Consider the following 19,342-nt stretch of genomic DNA (forward strand, 5'->3'; position numbering starts at 1 on the left):
CTCTCCCTCTCTCTCTCTCTCACAGTCATCCCCATCCATCCATCCATCCGATGTATCGATCGATTAACCGGTTATAGTTAAGTTAAGTGGCGTTTTTGTAAAACATCTGATAATCTTTATTTCATACAGAAATAATACAAAAGGCATATTATATTCTTTAACCCGGCAATGCCCACCGTTGCAACATTTATGTTTTAATTAATTAATATATATTTTTTTTCACCTAAACATCATCGTTGATGTTCATTGTTTAGTCTTGCAAAGCCATCGGTCATGATATTTGCATATAAATAAATATCCCCCACAGAGGCAGACATTTGGGGAGAAGTAGTTTCATAAGGGGCTGGTATGAAGTACTTGATATAAACAGAACATGTTTCATAAGGGGCTGGTATGAAGTACTTGATATAAACAGAACATGTTTCATAAGGGGCTGGTATGAAGTACTTGATATAAAGAGAACATGTAGTTTCATAAGGGGCTGGTATGAAGTACTTGATATAAAGAGAACATGTAGTTTCATAAGGGGCTGGTATGAAGTACTTGATATAAAGAGAACATGTAGTTTCATAAGGGGCTGATATGAAGTACTTGATATAAAGAGAACATGTAGTTTCATAAGGGGCTGGTATGAAGTACTTGATATAAAGAGAACATGTAGTTTCATAAGGGGCTGGTATGAAGTACTTGATATAAAGAGAACATGTAGTTTCATAAGGGGCTGGTATGAAGTATACTTGATATAAAGAGAACATGTAGTTTCATAAGGGGCTGGTATGAAGTACTTGATATAAAGAGAACATGTAGTTTCATAAGGGGCTGGTATGAAGTACTTGATATAAAGAGAACATGTAGTTTCATAAGGGGCTGGTATGAAGTACTTGATATATACAGAACATGTAGTTTCATAAGGGGCTGGTATGAAGTACTTGATATAAACAGAACATGTTTCATAAGGGGCTGGTATGAAGTACTTGATATATACAGAACATGTAGTTTCATAAGGGGCTGGTATGAAGTACTTGATATAAAGAGAACATGTAGTTTCATAAGGGGCTGGTATGAAGTACTTGATATAAAGAGAACATGTAGTTTCATAAGGGGCTGGTATGAAGTACTTGATATAAACAGAACATGTAGTTACATAAGGGGCTGGTATGAAGTACTTGATATAAACAGAACATGTAGTTTCATAAGGGGCCGGTATGAAGTATACTTGATATAAAGAGAACATGTTCAGTTCACTAGTGACTAGTCTACACTCTACTCTACACCTGCCTTCATTTCATCTGAGATCTTCATTTCATCTTTCTGGCAGGCACTTAACAAGCGAATCGTTAACTGTGTCTGTTAGAGAGAGGGGCAGAGAAGAGTGGCTTTGCTCAACTTGATTTATACTTACATTCTCCTCCACTCTGATGAAGGTACATGTTCGATATATCATGCAGCCTTACTTATTAGCCTATATTTTAGCTATTAAAAATTATGAAATATTAAAATCGGGGGAAAAAAACTCGATTAATCGGCGGCATCCCTAATTTATATTGGTCTGATTGTTTGTTTATCTGCTGACCTAAACAAACATTTTTTAATCCTAAACAAACATTTAATCCATAGACTTGGCTGCCATTAGATTTGTGTTCAAAGTGCTCTAAACACACATTAAAAGTCCATAGACTCCCATAATATCATGAACCTAATTTCAAAAGCCATGCAGGCATTGAAAAAAACGAAGTATTACTGTAAAAATCTACATTTAATCCATAGACTTAATGGCTGCCATTAGATTTGTGTTAAAAGTGCTCTAAAAACAAAGTCCATAATACTCCCATAATATGACCTAATTTCAAAAGACAGGTATTGGAAAAAGTAATTATTACTGTGAGAATCAACCCTGCTCTCTCTGTCTCTCCATGGTACACCGTCCCCCCTGTCCCCCCTGTCCCCTGTCCCCTCCACCCCCGGGATCACGTTGCTTCCATCCCCCCGGCACCAGGATGCTGACGTCAGTCGTACGGCAGAAGAAGAATAGGACAGTGAATCATTCCGTAAGGGCTGCACAATATATCGTTATCGTATCGATATCGAGGTATGAACATGCACAATATCAGTATCGCAAAAAGGCAACGGTATCGCGATATAGATATATCGTCGACATATCGATATATCGTCTATATCGACAATATATCGTCCACTTCTAAAGCCAGCCCTCTATTTTAGCCTGTGCCCCTCGGAAAATAAACCATCACTCGTTTGTCCCTCTGTCCTGTTGTAGCCTGGCTCCAGCCCTGCATCGCTAGCCAGGTCCATTAAGAAAATATGTTCTGGCGATTCAGGTCTGGAGTCTCCCGACGACGGTGTCAGCTAGGGCTGCACGATATATCGTCATCGTATCGATATCGAGATATCTGCCATGTATATCGTGATATGAATTTTTGTCCATATCGTGCAGCCCTTGAGTTTCACATGTCAAGACTCAAGAAGAGGACCCCCTCTCTCTCTCTCTCTCTCTCTCTCTCTCTCTCTCTCTGTCTCTCTCACAGTATAGAAGAGGACTCTCTCTCTCTCTGTCTCTCTCACAGTATAGAAGAGGACTCTCTCTCTCTGTCTCTTCTCACAGTATAGTAGAGGACTCTCTCTCTCAATTCAATTCAATTCAATTCAAAAGGCTTTATTGGCATGATAAATATGTTTTACATTGCCAAAGCGTACACATACAACAAAACAAAAGTCAATAAACATCCCAACAATAATGAACAACAAGCGGTACAGTAACAATGAAAATAAATTAACAAACATAAACATAACAGCAACTTAATGACCCTGTTGTTCAGACAGATATACCATGTCTCTTCTGTCCACTGGCTGTCCCTCAGTTGATGACAACTCCATACATATTTTGCTGCCAAAACTGTGCATTTGGACTGTTCTCCCAGAACATATTGGAGTGATGCGTTATTAATGGTGGATTCAAATTCTTTATATTTTTCTTTAAATTAAGGGAAGAATGATTCTCTGATGTCTTTATACTTGTCGCATTGTAACAGAAGGTGTAGTTCCGTCTCCACCTCCCCTTGAGAGCAGAGTGAACACAGTCCGTCTTCTCTAGGCAGCCAGTTCTGTCTGTGTCTGCCTGTTTCTATTGAGTCTGTACATACTCATAGTCAACATCTTCCTCAGTTTTGGATCAGTAACAGTGGTCAGGTAGTTTGCCACTGTGTATTCTCGGTTGAGGTTTGCCAAATAGAATTCTAATTTACTTTGGGTTTTTTTCCCAATATGTGATATAATGTTCTTGTTGCATTTTGATAATGTGGTTAGTGGACGTTGTTTTAGTCAGGGGAGGGGTGGTGGGAGTAAGACTCAGGACCAGCTGACTGAGGGGACTGCTCATGTTCTCCTCTTGGCATTGTAAGGCCTGGTGATGGTAGGAGGTGGGGTCACTATTTTGAAGTTGCTTATGGAATTTGAATGCTCTTTTCTGGATGTTAATTAGGAGAGGGAATTGGCCAAGTTCCGCTCTGCATGCATTATTTGGAGTTTTTAATATATATTTACAATATTCTGTGTGAATAGTCTCAATTGGATGATTGTCCCAATTAGAAAATTCTTGATTTGCCAGGGGACCCCACTTCACTACCATACAGGGCAATTGGCTCAATAATTGATTTGAAAATCTTCAGCCAGATTCGAATTGGAATGTTAATTTTGATAGATTTTCTAATAATATAGAAAGCCCTTCTTGCTTTTTCCCTCAGGTCATTCACAGCCATGTTAAAATTCCCTGTGGAACTAATTTTTAACCCCAGGTATGTGTGTGTGTGTGTGTGTGTGTGTGTGTGTGTGTGTGTGTGTGTGTGTGTGTGTGTGTTCTTCTATGTTGGTGCAGCCAACAAGCATTTAATTTGTTTGTTCCCGAGGGTAAGGCCAGGTGCTGATGATTCCTCCAGTGATTTTGCCAATTCATTTATATAAATGTTGAACAGGGTTGGACTTGGATTGTTCTCTCTCTCTCTCTGTCTCTCTCTCTCTCTCTGTCTCTCTCACAGTATAGTAGCCCAACTCATTTACACCTTTTTGAAGGTGTAAAGGTGACGGTTTTCTGATAAACCTCATGTTTCTGTCAGTCGTTCTCAAACTATGTCATGTCAAGGACCCCAAAAATTATATGTATTTGGCCAAATCTGAAAATATGTTGTTCCAGGGACCCCTTCCCCCCAGAAGCAAAGATTTCGGTTAAAAATGTTCGCTCTGAAAGAATCTATATTGAAAGATGTAGTAGTAGTAGTAGTAGTAGTAGAGGTAATAGTGCATTGCATCGCAGCCTTCCATTCAGCCTTGTCAATTATTCTTCCTGTGGACGTTAACCCATTCTGAACGGGAACCCATTTTGGTGTTGGCATCATGTTATGCTTTAGCTATTGAAAAATAGCAGATCTACAAGCTCATAGCGCGCCACCGAGTGGCGCGCTATGAGCTTGTAGGTCTGCTATTTTTTTTAAATCGAAGAACGACTGACATTTTTAGAATCTGATCTCAGGTCAGAATGGGTTAATCAGACCAGTGTGTGTCCAGCGGAAACCTAGTATGAATCTGATCTCAGGTCAGAATGGGTTAAGGGTCTCCATGATGTCCTGTGATGTCACGAGGCATGATGGGTTTTGTGACGGACGGACGGACGGACGCGAGACTCAGGATTTCACAGTAAATGCGACAGTAAATCTACAAGCTCACATTATTGTGAGCTTGTAGCTCTGCTATTTTCAAATGATTTTTATACATTTGATAACTTGAAATGGGACATATTTCTGCATAATGAGTTTTTTTACTTTTGGTACTTTAAGTACATTTTGATGCCGATACTTTTGTACTTTCACTCGAGTACATTTTGAATGCTTGAATACTTTTACTTGTATTGGAGTATATACCTTCTATATGGCAGCATTGATACTTTTTAGTATCAAGTAAAATAGTGGTAGTATTTCAGTGCAGTGGTTCTGCACTGTCTGTAAGGGCTGTATTTTGATCAGTCAATCCAATGAATGAATGAATGAATGAATTGATGGTACTAGACCGGTGCCCAGCTGTTGAGCACCGGTCTGTAACGATGGAAGTTGGAGTATTCCCGTTCCACCCACGTGTGTGTGTGTGTGTGTGTGTGTGTGTGTGTGTGTGTGTGTGTGTGTGTGTGTGTGTGTGTGTGTGTGTGTGTGTGTGTGTGTGTGTGTGTGTGTGTGTGTGTGTGTGTGTGTGTGTGTGTGTGTGTGTGTGTGTGTGTGTGTGTGTGTGTGTGTGTGTGTGTGTGTGTGTGTGTGTGTGTGTGTGTGTGTGTGTGTGTGTGTGTGTGTGTGTGTGTGTGTGTGTGTGTGTGCTGCCATGGTGACAAGCCTGGCAGTATCTAATAGCAACGGGTGTCTGAGAGAGAGAAATCAAGCAACAATAAGAGAAAAATCACACATGTGTGAAGTGAGGGGCGCTAATATATTAAAGTCTAACTCAAAGACAAACATTAAACGCCATTAACAATAAAGAGACAATATGATGTAACTTTTCCCTTCATTGTCAATGGATATTTGTCCTCAAATTTTGAGGACAAATATTTTTTTCAGGATGCAATCAGCCAATCACAGCACAGGACGCAAGTTAATTATTATTAAATATATGTACAGCTACATATACTATACTGTGTTGTAACAAGATATATATATGCATATAAGTGTGTTTATGTTTGTCTGCTGTTGCTATAGTGGGTTGTGAATTGGTACCCAGTGTACAGTGAGTAATGTGGCTCTCTTGGTCAGCTCACTTTCTTTACTTACTTCCTTACTCAAAGCTTATGTTGTCTTTCTCAACCTGCTCCACAGTATGTATACACGAGCCATGGGTGATGATGACCCCAGACCAGACCCAACCATCTGCTCCTTCTCAGCCCTGAGTCCATTCTCCGGGGACATTATGCTGTGAATGCTGGACCTATACTGTATAGAGAGAGCCTGCCCTGAATCCCTGACCACTGAACTATACCCACCAGAACTTACACACATCCATGGCTGAGTGGTGAGAAGATGGCAGCCAGGAGAACGAGGCCGGCCGGTCGGTCAGGAGGACGAGGCCGGTCGATGCTATTGATACTGGGAGGAAAGCAGTGTCCCGTCCGGCCAGATGTCTGGAGGATGGAGGAGATGACCGGAGACGCTGCCGGAGGCTCCGTCTCTCTATCCATGCAGGGTTCCACAGTTTGATCACTTGCACAACTGATGCAGTCAAGAATAGAAGACAGCTTAAGGTAGGAACCCTTTTTTTGTGCTTCTTTGCTGCTGCTGCTGCTGCTGTTTGTGTTGTATGCTGTGTAGTGTGATTGTATCTACTGTTGAAGGTATGTGAGTTGTAACCAGGGGGGCAGTCAGACAGATATTTTGTGAAGCCACTAAGGAAATGAAAGTTCATATAATGGCCTGTTGTGGCGCTGTCATTGGACCCAGAAAAACCCATAACCCCATAGAAGTCCATGTATTTGGACCCAACTTCACCTAGCCTGTATTACCTGTGTTATTAAAACACAGGTAATGTGTTGTGTTGTTGTTGTGTTGTTGTTGTGTTGTGTTGTGCTGTGCTGTGATGGCTGAGGTTCGTTGTGAGTTATTGTGACAGGGTGGCCTCATGGTTACTTCATGACTGGCATGGTGGCAAATAATTTATGACAAAGAGTGTCTCTACAGTATGTAGGCCCTCTTAGTTTCTTTCTTTCTTTCTTTCTGCGTCCTTGTTTGGTCCAGGGGAAAAAATACTTAAATATTTGATGCGTTCAAAATGTGACGCACGCCAGTTCCAGACGTCCGGGCCGGCCCCCTGCGGATCTGCGTCATAAATCATACAGTATCATATCAAAAATATCATAAATCATACAGTATCAACTATCAAAGCGCCACGGCAGCAGATTGGGACCGCTGTCTGAAAGTCACTCAATGGAAGCACTTTGCTAGCAGTGGCGGCGAGAGAGACGCCACGGGGGTTCTGTCGTGGCCTCGCTATGGAGAGCCTATTGTGGAGGAGAAGATCATTGGTTCTCGCAGCGGTCAGATGAAAACCCCTATGTTTATGATTTTAGTAAAGGCTAATGTTCTCCAGCTTGAACGTCAAGGCAGGTTTATGAACCGATAGGCTGAACATACAGTATGTAGCACTGATTTATGTACCTGGATAGTTTTACGGCCTAATCAATACCGCTGTGTGTAGATGTTACTAATCAATACCGCTGTGTAGATGTTACTAATCAATACCGCTGTGTGTAGATGTTACTAATCAATACCGCTGTGTGTAGATGTTACTAATCAATACCGCTGTGTGTAGATGTTACTAATCAATACCGCTGTGTAGATGTTACTAATCAATACCGCTGTGTAGATGTTACTAATTAATACCGCTGTGTAGATGTTACTAATCAATACCGCTGTGTAGATGTTACTAATTAATACCGCTGTGTAGATGTTACTAATCAATACCGCTGTGTGTAGATGTTACTAATCAATACCGCTGTGTAGATGTTACTAATCAATACCGCTGTGTAGATGTTACTAATCAATACAGCTGTGTAGATGTTACTAATCAATACCGCTGTGTATAGATGTTACTAATCAATACTGCTGTGTAGATGTTACTAATCAATACCTCTGTGTAGATGTTACTAATCAATACAGCTGTGTAGATGTTACTAATCAATACCGCTGTGTAGATGTTACTAATCAATACCGCTGTGTGTAGATGTTACTAATCAATACCGCTGTGTAGATGTTACTAATCAATACCGCTGTGTAGATGTTACTAATCAATACCGCTGTGTAGATGTTACTAATCAATACCGCTGTGTAGATGTTACTAATCAATACAGCTGTGTAGATGTTACTAATCAATACCGCTGTGTAGATGTTACTAATCAATACCGCTGTGTAGATGTTACTAATCAATACCGCTGTGTAGATGTTACTAATCAATACCGCTGTGTAGATGTTACTAATCAATACCGCTGTGTGTAGATGTTACTAATCAATACCGCTGTGTAGATGTTACTAATCAATACCGCTGTGTAGATGTTACTAATCAATACCGCTGTGTGTAGATGTTACTAATCAATACCGCTGTGTAGATGTTACTAATCAATACCGCTGTGTGTAGATGTTACTAATCAATACCGCTGTGTAGATGTTACTTGCGCATGACATGGGAGCTTATTATTGCGTCTAAGTATCTATGGGTAGCCAGTAGTGGAATGCAAAAATCACAACTAGAAATGCACTCTGTCGAGGTGCCAACTAGCACCAGTACAGTAGTTGTGTGCAAAATTCTCACATGTGAGAATTTCACTGGCTGTGGACACGTACGCACGCACGAACGCAGGCACGCACGCACGGACGCGGGCACGCACGCACGGACGCGGGCACGCACGCACGGACGCGGGCACGCACGCACGGACGCGGGCACGCACGCACGCACGAACGCGGGCACGCGGGCATGCATCTGTGATCTTCTGTAGCCAGATGTAATTTCCTGGGGTTTATTAGGACTATAGTAAATAATAAAAAAACTAATCACCATCAAATTTGGTGAAAAAATACACATTTAGCTCCATGCTCGAATGCCCCTGTCAAAAAGAGCTAAAATCCCTAAAACGACAGAAAGCAGCAAATGAAAAAATAATTAACACATCTTTTCCTTTCTCTAATGACAACCTAAAACATGAACCATGGTTGAAAAAAACTAAAGTTGTCCTTTAATCAAAGTAAAAACCCTGGCATTGCATTATAGCGACAAGTGTGTGGGCAGTTTCCTCTCGGACACTACTGGTGTTATGACCTATTTATTAGCTGACTGTGTGTGTGTGTGTGCGTGGCGTGTGTGTGTGCGTGTGCGTGCGTGCATGCGTGTGTGACTGCGTGTGCGTGCGCTGAGCAGGTTGCAACAAGTCTAGCCTGTGTATACTTGCATGGTCTCTCTCATGTTGCCATGCCGAGAGAGAGAGAGAGAGAGAGAGAGAGAGAGAGAGAGAGAGAGCGTTTCTGTGCTGTCTCTGTACAGTATTTATCGAGTTTCTCGAATGCAGCGAAAAACTTTCATTAGCGCCACTGAGGTACGGTATATGGACGTATACTGTATGGTGCACCGAGTTCAAGCAGTGCTTTTTCAAAGCCAGGAACACAGTACAGTATAGGCGGGCGACATTAAAGCAGCACAGGAACACAGTACAGTATAGGCGGGCGACATTAAAGCAGCACAGGAACACAGTACAGTATAGGCGGGCGACATTAAAGCAGCACAGGCACACAGTACAGTATAGGCGGGCGACATTAAAGCAGCACAGGAACACAGTACAGTATAGGCGGGCGACATTAAAGCAGCACAGGAACACAGTACAGTATAGGCGGGCGACATTAAAGCAGCACAGGAACACAGTACAGTATAGGCGGGCGACATTAAAGCAGCACAGGAACACAGTACAGTATAGGCGGGCGACATTAAAGCAGCACAGGCACACAGTACAGTATAGGCGGGCGACATTAAAGCAGCACAGGAACACAGTACAGTATAGGCAGGTGACATTAAAGCAGCACAGGAACACAGTACAGTATAGGCGGGCGACATTAAAGCAGCACAGGAACACAGTACAGTATAGGCGGGCGACATTAAAGCAGCACAGGAACACAGTACAGTATAGGCGGGCGACATTAAAGCAGCACAGGAACACAGTACAGTATAGGCGGGCGACATTAAAGCAGCACAGGCACACAGTACAGTATAGGCAGGTGACATTAAAGCAGCACAGGAACACAGTACAGTATAGGCGGGCGACATTAAAGCAGCACAGGAACACAGTACAGTATAGGCGGGCGACATTAAAGCAGCACAGGAACACAGTACAGTATAGGCGGGCGACATTAAAGCAGCACAGGAACACAGTACAGTATAGGCGGGCGACATTAAAGCAGCACAGGCACACAGTACAGTATAGGCGGGCGACATTAAAGCAGCACAGGAACACAGTACAGTATAGGCGGGCGACATTAAAGCAGCACAGGAACACAGTACAGTATAGGCGGGCGACATTAAAGCAGCACAGGAACACAGTACAGTATAGGCGGGCGACATTAAAGCAGCACAGGAACACAGTACAGTATAGGCGGGCGACATTAAAGCAGCACAGGAACACAGTACAGTATAGGCGGGCGACATTAAAGCAGCACAGGAACACAGTACAGTATAGGCGGGCGACATTAAAGCAGCACAGGAACACAGTACAGTATAGGCGGGCGACATTAAAGCAGCACAGGAACACAGTACAGTATAGGCGGGCGACATTAAAGCAGCACAGGCACACAGTACAGTATAGGCGGGCGACATTAAAGCAGCACAGGAACACAGTACAGTATAGGCGGGCGACATTAAAGCAGCACAGGAACACAGTACAGTATAGGCGGGCGACATTAAAGCAGCACAGGAACACAGTACAGTATAGGCGGGCGACATTAAAGCAGCACAGGAACACAGTACAGTATAGGCGGGCGACATTAAAGCAGCACAGGAACACAGTACAGTATAGGCGGGCGACATTAAAGCAGCACAGGAACACAGTACAGTATAGGCGGGCGACATTAAAGCAGCACAGGAACACAGTACAGTATAGGCGGGCGACATTAAAGCAGCACAGGAACACAGTACAGTATAGGCGGGCGACATTAAAGCAGCACAGGAACACAGTACAGTATAGGCGGGCGACATTAAAGCAGCACAGGAACACAGTACAGTATAGGCGGGCGACATTAAAGCAGCACAGGAACACAGTACAGTATAGGCGGGCGACATTAAAGCAGCACAGGAACACAGTACAGTATAGGCGGGCGACATTAAAGCAGCACAGGAACACAGTACAGTATAGGCGGGCGACATTAAAGCAGCACAGGAACACAGTACAGTATAGGCGGGCGACATTAAAGCAGCACAGGAACACATTACAGTATAGGCGGGCGACATTAAAGCAGCACAGGCACACAGTACAGTATAGGCGGGCGACATTAAAGCAGCACAGGAACACAGTACAGTATAGGCGGGCGACATTAAAGCAGCACAGGAACACAGTACAGTATAGGCGGGCGACATTAAAGCAGCACAGGAACACAGTACAGTATAGGCGGGCGACATTAAAGCAGCACAGGCAGGCGCTGCAGGCTTTTTGAAGCAGAGCTATATAGTGTTCTTCCTCAGGGTGCATTTCTCAACCTGTGGGTTGGGAAATTATTTCAACATTGTTGTTTCTCTCTGAGCAGTAAACAAACAAACAAACATACCGTATAGGTGTATATATATATATATACAAGGTATTTCGTCTAATTTCTAAAGTGACAATTTAAGGACTTTTTTTAAATGGCCAATCTTATAGATCAGGGGTTTTCAACTGATTGTGAACCAGGGACCACCACCCTGACTGGGGACCACTGTTGTGTTGGGTGGGGAACTGGGGATATGGGCTAGGACTAGTGCTTTTGTAAGTTAACACTTGCTATGCATCCCATGTGTAATAATAATGACTCAACCAGACAATCCGGTGCACTTCCCCCTTCTTGAGATTCTGTTGAATTTCTTGAACTTAAATTACTACATGGATGGACTCATCACAGGTCACTAGTAGATTGAAAACAAATCCTACATTACTAAATTAATTAATTTAAACATTGAATTGTGGCGTTATGAGAATGGGAACTGAAATACAGTACGTGTTACAAGCATTATATAGATCAAGGGTGATAAACCACTGGTCTTCGCCGTTTTTATTTTATTGATTTTTCTTTACAACATAGTATTTTCAATTATTCACATTTTGTTTTCATACACACACCTTACCCCAGTGGTTCCCAAAGTGGGGCCCGGGGACCCCCAGGGGTAACTGAGGGACTTCCAGGGGGTCTCTATCGTTTGGAACCAAATGGACCCTTATGGATCTGTAACCCATAACGGGTCCATTTGGTTTAATTTGTACACTCTCAGAGTTAAAATAACATTGATTTTACAATATAAATTGGGGGTCCCAGGAGACAGAAATGCCATTAAATGGGGGGTCCGTAGACTAATATGCATGTCTAACTGGGGGTCCTTGAAATTAAACGGGTTGAGAATCACTGCTAGAGCCGTAAACATCTTCTCTTATGGGGGTCCGCGGGGTAATAAATGTCAATTTGGGGGTCCTTGACGTGAAACACTTTGGGAACCACTGCCTTACCTCACCCTACAGCGGACTGCTCCAATTAACCACTATACGTCCACCTCCCTTAATGAAGGGTCTTTGCTGTTTTACACAGAATGGCCCTGGACATTCTATGACTCGTTGACGCTCTCTGGTGGACAGATGTGGTACTACAAATCTAACCCTATGATGTTTCACAATAATTGTACACATCTTCTTCTATTATAAAACTGCACACACATGCGCGCACGTTGCAACGCACTCTAATAACAAGGCGTTTCATATAGATTCAGCTTAGTCTGTTTATTGGCTTGTTTAAAAAAGAAAAAGTGTAGATCTACGTAGATAAAAGATAGATAAAAGATTACAATTAAATCAAACCTCTCCGTTGTCTCTGCACAGTATATAACTTTAGCTCTAGTTTGTGATGGCAGCGAAAAGAAATCCCAGGGATTTCTATTAAAGGAGAATTCCATACTAAAAGGCTTTCTTACCTTTCTTTGTAGTTGTTACGTCCCCATCAAAGAGGTCCAGGTGTTATTTTGTGCAAAAGCTCCTTATTGGCTATTTCCCCTACCATAAGCCCTCAATGAATTGCATTGAATTGAATGGGATGTATGGGGTGTTGTGCTAATTCGCTTATTTCCATCGAAATAAGTACCGGTAGTGCCGCTTGGGTTATTATTTACATTATGAAGAGAGGATATAAACATTTTTTTAATTTTGAGCGATGGAAATAAGCGAATTAGCACAACACCCCATACATCCCATTCAATCCAATGCAATTCATTTAGGGATTATGGTAGGGGAAATAGCCAAAAATTAGCTTTTGCACAAAATAACACCTGGACCTCTTTGGTGGGGACGTAACAACTACAAATAAAGGTAAGAAAGCCTTTTAGTATGGAATTCTCCTTTAACCTTGAGGCCAAGTGGACTGTCTCTAGCATTGGGAACATTTCTACCCGGTTTATGAATATAAAATGCAGCATCAGCGATAATATTAATAGAATTTAGTTAGTGGATATCGTTCGGTCCCCCCCCCCCCCCAGTGCCCGCAGACATCTGAACCTTATGTTGACATAGAGGGGGATGGAGGTAATTATGGACTACGTTACATTTTTTTAATGAACTGTATACATTTTAATAGAGTTTCTAGAGAAATGTAATAAAAAGTTTATGAGCCTTATTCGAATGTTCCTCCGCTTTACTTCACGATCACCAAACTCTTCTGAGACGTCCAAGGACATGGAAGGACAGAGAGACACTGTTCAGCGCATGTCCCGCGTGACGCAGGGGTTGGGTGTTTCTCTGCGTGACGCAGGGGTTGGGTGTTTCTCTGCGTGACGCAGGGGTTGGGTGTTTCTGTGCTGTCCAACTGTGTCGGGTCATTGTGACATTAAAGGGTGACATTTTAGGATGATAAGCCATGTAGCCGAGCACTTAACTATTACTGAATAAACAATTAAACACCAGTATCGTCAACCATGCAAACCATGAACTGGCATGGCGTGCCGTGCATCACAGTATGTTGTTGTCCGGCACTGTATTATTTGGTCTTGATTACTTCATCCTCTCAAACAAAAACAGCATGGCTGCTTACATCAGCAGGTAGGTAGCCTACCAACCAATTATTGTCAAAGAGAGGAGATCCGCACACCGTTTTAAAATGTCCCAACATAATGTATTGACAGAGCGGACAAATAAATGCAACGTTTCGGCCTCAAAGGGCCTTTGTCAGGTATACTGACACACTGTGTGTGTGTGTGTGTGTGTGTGTGTGTGTGTGTGTGTGTGTGTGTGTGTGTGTGTGTGTGTGTGTGTGTGTGTATTATGCAGTCGATGAGGATATTAGTCACCTTTACAGTCAAAGCCAGATTACAGGTCCTTCCAACCAGACTCCATCTCTCTCTCTGTGGTACCCTGACACGTTTCCTCCTCATTGTCTGCACCGTGACCACACTCCACTTACAGAAACACTGTCACATAGTCTTAATGGCTGCTATGTATATAAGGGAATGTACATTTCTAGGCACGACAGCATTTTTGACCTATTAGCTAAAGGACATAAGTTCAAATGTTTCATCAGCTGCCAAAATGTATAAGGACTCACGTGGTTCAACTGCCATGTTCATGCACAATAATGAAAATGATGCTTTTTCAGATGTCACAGCTAATACACCAGATATTGTTGTTGTTGTTGATGAGGACAGTAGAGAAGTGACCATTTTGGAAGTGGCATGTAGGCCTACATTTGACCACAGTCTGGAAGAGGCATTCCTTACCAAGGTGCTTAAGTACCAGCGTCTTAAGGATGCTATTAGTAGTAGTAGTAGTATTTTGTAAGGTGTTGCAACTAATGCAAGAATAATAATAATGAATAATCAAGCATTAAAGTAAAAATAACTGTAGCCTATTGGTTCATAATCAAATTTCTGTATCCTGTCAATATTAGTCCTGCTAACTAATAACAGCAATCATATCAGTATTGAATGACACTTGAAAGTTATCAGCTCAATTTACAACGCCAGTGGAAAATAGAAAAGGGAAACTGCTGACCAAGAACATGAATGAGGTGGAGCTGCTGATTAGCAGAAAATAATGAAGCCGGATCAAACAATGCTTTACTGATATGGAGAGGAAATGGAACCTATTTAAGGGCTTACTGGCGGTCGGTTAGCCACACAGAGGCACCATGGGCAAGCTTCTCATCTGCGTTGGTAAGCTGACAAAATATATCTCTGTTTTTTGTAGAAAAAGATTATTTAGCTACATTTATCAAGTATTGTATAAACGCAAATGTGTTTGATAATAATGAGTAACTCTTGTCTGTCATTTAGTCTTAATTAAAGGAGTATAGTTCACACAAAACATGACTTAAGTTTGTTACTTATTAGTTATTACACACCCTGTGAAGCCTTGGATTCCTGGAGATTCAAGGCAGTAATTTGGTCTCCTGCTGCATGGATGGAGACATTAGCATCTTTACACCAGCCATCAAAGTATTGGCTTAGGAATGTGACAAAAACAAACGTTTTTGTTGGGTAAACTATACTCCTCAAGTCTGATGGCACATTCACAATATATGTTTTTCCTGCAGCATTATATACAAAGTCAATGCAAACGAACAAATTACCACCGAGCCCCACAATATTTTTTTCCCAGGCAGGATAGCTGATGGTAATCCACGGTAGGCCTATAGTATATAGCCTACAGTACATATTGTTTTGTCAACCACGTAGTTGCTCCATCTTGGTTAATTTCACACCTACAACTGCTAAAGTTAAATTAAACCTGTTATTAGTTTTCGATAACGTTTCCATTATGTGTATACCAGTACATGTATGCAAAGATTGACAGCATGCAGCAATATAGGATGGGACAGAAATAGCACAGGCAAACATGCGATGTCCCAGTGACCAAAATCATGCGAATGACAAGTATCGTCGCCTCCTGTGTGAACGCACCTCGAGTGGCTTTTCCTAACTGACTCCCTGCTTGTTTCTCTGTGTCTGCAGGTCTGGCTCTCCTGCTGCACGCGCAGCTAGGTACGTACGTGTGTCCACTTGGTGTGATAAAGGCTATACTCTCAAATGGCAGAATACAAAAAAAGATATATATCGACAACAAAAACAACCTATAACTTAGCATCTTATAATATCATGTCTTTTGCAGGATCCTCCTACATCCTCTCCTGTTATTTCACCAACTGGGGACAGTACCGTCCCGGCGCTGGGAAGTACTTCCCCACGGCGATCGACCCGTGTCTCTGTGACCACCTCATCTACGCCTTCGCCACCATGGACAACAACATGATCAAGTCCTTCGAGTGGGACGACCAGAAGCTCTATGGACAGTTCCAGGCTCTCAAGAACCAGTGAGTGAGCAGAAACACATGCACACACACGCAACACCTACTGCATCCTACAGTGTGATACGAAGGCACGAGAACTCAAAGAATATATTTTCTTTCTTTTTTCTCCCAGGAACAGCAATCTGAAGACCCTGCTGGCCATTGGTGGATGGAACTTTGGCACTGCCAAGTGAGTATTAAAAGATCAGCTAGTGGCAGGAACCTCAGGAATGGATAAAAGCACTAGTATGACTCTCTCTCTCTCTCTCTCTCTCCAGGTTCACAGCCATGGTGGCCAGTCCTGCTAACCGCCAGACCTTCGCCCAGAGCGTGATCCAGTTCCTTCGTCAGTACGAGTTCGACGGTCTGGACATCGACTGGGAGTACCCAGGGTCCCGTGGCTCCCCACCCGAGGACAAGGCTCGCTACACCGTCCTGTGTCAGGTCAGCCTTCTATCACGTTGCATAATTCACGTCATGCGTCTCCTCAGCGCCCTCTGCAGGGAAACGCCAGCACTCCAAGATAAGTGTTACAAACCCCTATAAGGATATCGACTCCTGTCTCTCTGCAGGAGCTGTTGGCTGCCTTCGAGGCCGAAGCCAAGAAGACCAACCGTCCTCGTCTGATGCTCACCGCTGCCGTCTCTGCTGGAAAGGGAACCATCGACACTGGATACGAGATCTCCGCCATCGGAGGGTCAGTATAGATTAGATAACACACAAAACACACATTTAACCCATTCTGAACGGGAACCCACTTTGGTGTCGGCATCATGTTATGCTTTAGCTATTTTTGAAAAATCGAAGAACGACTGTGACATTTTTAGAATCTGATCTCAGGTCAGAATGGGGTTAATCAGACCAGTGTGTGTGTCCAGTGGAAACCTCGTATGAATCTGATCTCAGGTCAGAATGGGTTAAGCACCAAGCACATATACAGGGCTTAATGTACCAACATACACACTGCGTGGGCGACACTGACCATACCGCCGTCCTTTCACCAGCATCCTGGACTACCTCCATGTGATGACCTACGACTTCCACGGCTCCTGGGAGAAGATCGTTGGAGAGAACAGCCCTCTGTACAGAGGCCCGTCTGACAAGGGTAGTCTGATCTACTTCAACATGGTGAGTGTGTGTGGGGGACTCGGTTCCCTCTCTCTGGACTATGATCTGTATACATTGTGGTTTAACTGTATGAATGTATCGTCTTTACTGTAAACCGCTGACACCATAATTGTTTCCTTGTAGGACTACGCTATGAACTACTGGAAGAGCCAGGGCGCCCCGGCGGAGAAGCTGCTGGTTGGATTCCCCACCTACGGACACACCTTCCGTCTGGCCTCCTCTTCCAACACCGCTGTTGGTGCTGCTAACAGTGGAGCTGGACCCGCCGGGCCCTTCACCCGCCAGGCTGGCTTCTGGGCCTACTATGAGGTATATTCTTATTTTATTTTTTCTCCCACACTGTTGACGAAGCTCGGCGGTACAAGAATGTCATGTCCCCCACCGGCTGAATTGCACATGTGAGGATAAAGCAAAACATGGTGAAGCAGCATTTCACCACCAGTAAGACGCGCAAACGCGCGAAGCGAACGCAGCTCCTACATATTTAGCCATAACCATATAAGGAGTCCCCAAAAACAAATCACTCAGCTCCATATATGGGCACAAAGGGGGGGGGGGGACACGGACACACACACAGACAGACAGACAGACAGACAGACATGATCTGCTAGGTCTCATAGTAAGTGCTCACTGCGTTCGCAATTATGCACCACAAACCTGGAATAACATTCCAGGTTACATTAGGAAATCCCCAACCATAGCCGTTTTTAAGTCCAATTTAAAAAAAAACTTATTTATTTAAATCCAATTTAAAAACGTAATTATTTAAAATAAATGCCTATATCCCAGTGATGTCTAATAACAGCTATAGGTCTTGCCTGGACTTTAAGTTAGCTGTGCTTTTACTGTTTCTATTAACCCATTCTGAACGGGAACCCATTTTGGTGTTATAGCATCATGTTATGCTTTAGCTATTGAAAAATAGCAGATCTACGAGCTTGTAGGTCTGCTATTTTTTGAACGACTGACATTTTTAGAATCTGATCTCAGGTCAGAATGGGTTAATCAGACCAGTGTGTGTCCAGTGTAAACCTCGTATGAATCTGATCTCGGGTCAGAATGGGTTAAAGGTGGGAGTATCTGTTGTAATTTATATATGCTCCTATATCTTATTTTAATTGCATCTATTATAATCTGTATTCATTTTAAAGCACTTTGAATTGCCTTGTGTATATGAAAGGTGCTGTATAAATAAAATTGCCTTGATAACCTGTAAATCTCTGTCTTCATTCATTCAGATCTGCACCTTCCTGAAGCAAGGCGCCACTCAGGCCTGGGACGCCCCCCAGATGGTGCCTTACGCCTACAACACCCAGACCTGGGTCGGATACGACAACATCAAGAGCTTCAACATCAAGGTTGCGCTATTAGCATTCGACGTATTGTTCTAGATTCGTAGCCCACTGTCTCTCCTATTTTCCCGGGAGTACTAACAACTCGGGGTCCGTCTATCTATACACAGATCGACTGGCTGAAGAAGAGCGGCTTCGGTGGAGCCATGGTGTGGAGTCTGGACCTGGACGACTTCAGCGGCACCTTCTGTGGGCAGGGAAAATACCCTCTGATCAACACCATCAAGACCGGCCTGGGAACCGGAGCTGCCGGTAACATGCTCTGTCACACACACACACACACACACACACACACACACACACACACACACACACACACACACGCATGCGCACACACACACACACACACACAGTACAGAACCAGACATGGAGCACCAAAGTCTGACATCACTGCCGCTAGAGGAAGCTAATCTTAGATGGTGTTTGTCGTCGTTATAAGAATTGTGTTCCGAAAGTAAACAAACCACCCTGGTGATTTTACTCATATTATGGATCGTAATTATGAAGCATCAACTGTCGGTGAAAAACGTTTTTGTTTTGTTTTTCCAGCTTAGTACAGGACAGTTGTATACGTAGGTAAACACTATTCTTGTATACAGTAGTTCCACTTAGTACAGGACAGTTGTATACGTAGGTAAACGCTATTCTTGTATACAGTAGTTCCAGCTTAGTACAGGACAGTTGTATACGTAGGTAAACGCTATTCTTGTATACAGTAGTTCCAGCTTAGTACAGGACAGTTGTATACGTAGGTAAACGCTATTCTTGTATACAGTAGTT

General features: G+C 43.1%; 1 protein-coding gene across 1 annotated transcript in view; it reads left to right on the forward strand.

The window, feature by feature from the left end:
- Positions 1-14,924: 14,924 nt before the first annotated feature.
- Positions 14,925-19,342, forward strand: part of LOC308326318 (putative chitinase 10) — a gene marked incomplete at its 5' end in the record, with an annotated part of 41,829 nt that continues 37,411 nt past the window's right edge. Inside the window, 10 exons of the mRNA XM_080779122.1 lie at positions 14,925-14,949; positions 15,748-15,777; positions 15,905-16,106; positions 16,216-16,272; positions 16,361-16,526; positions 16,655-16,779; positions 17,087-17,210; positions 17,334-17,519; positions 18,449-18,568; positions 18,673-18,814. Coding sequence (XP_080635248.1) covers positions 14,925-14,949; positions 15,748-15,777; positions 15,905-16,106; positions 16,216-16,272; positions 16,361-16,526; positions 16,655-16,779; positions 17,087-17,210; positions 17,334-17,519; positions 18,449-18,568; positions 18,673-18,814 — 1,177 coding nt within the window. The remainder of the gene's footprint in view (positions 14,950-15,747; positions 15,778-15,904; positions 16,107-16,215; positions 16,273-16,360; positions 16,527-16,654; positions 16,780-17,086; positions 17,211-17,333; positions 17,520-18,448; positions 18,569-18,672; positions 18,815-19,342) is intronic.

The sequence above is a fragment of the Protomyctophum bolini genome (assembly GCF_963924005.1).
Source record: "Protomyctophum bolini genome assembly, chromosome: 2".
In the NCBI taxonomy this organism is placed as follows: domain Eukaryota; kingdom Metazoa; phylum Chordata; class Actinopteri; order Myctophiformes; family Myctophidae; genus Protomyctophum; species Protomyctophum bolini.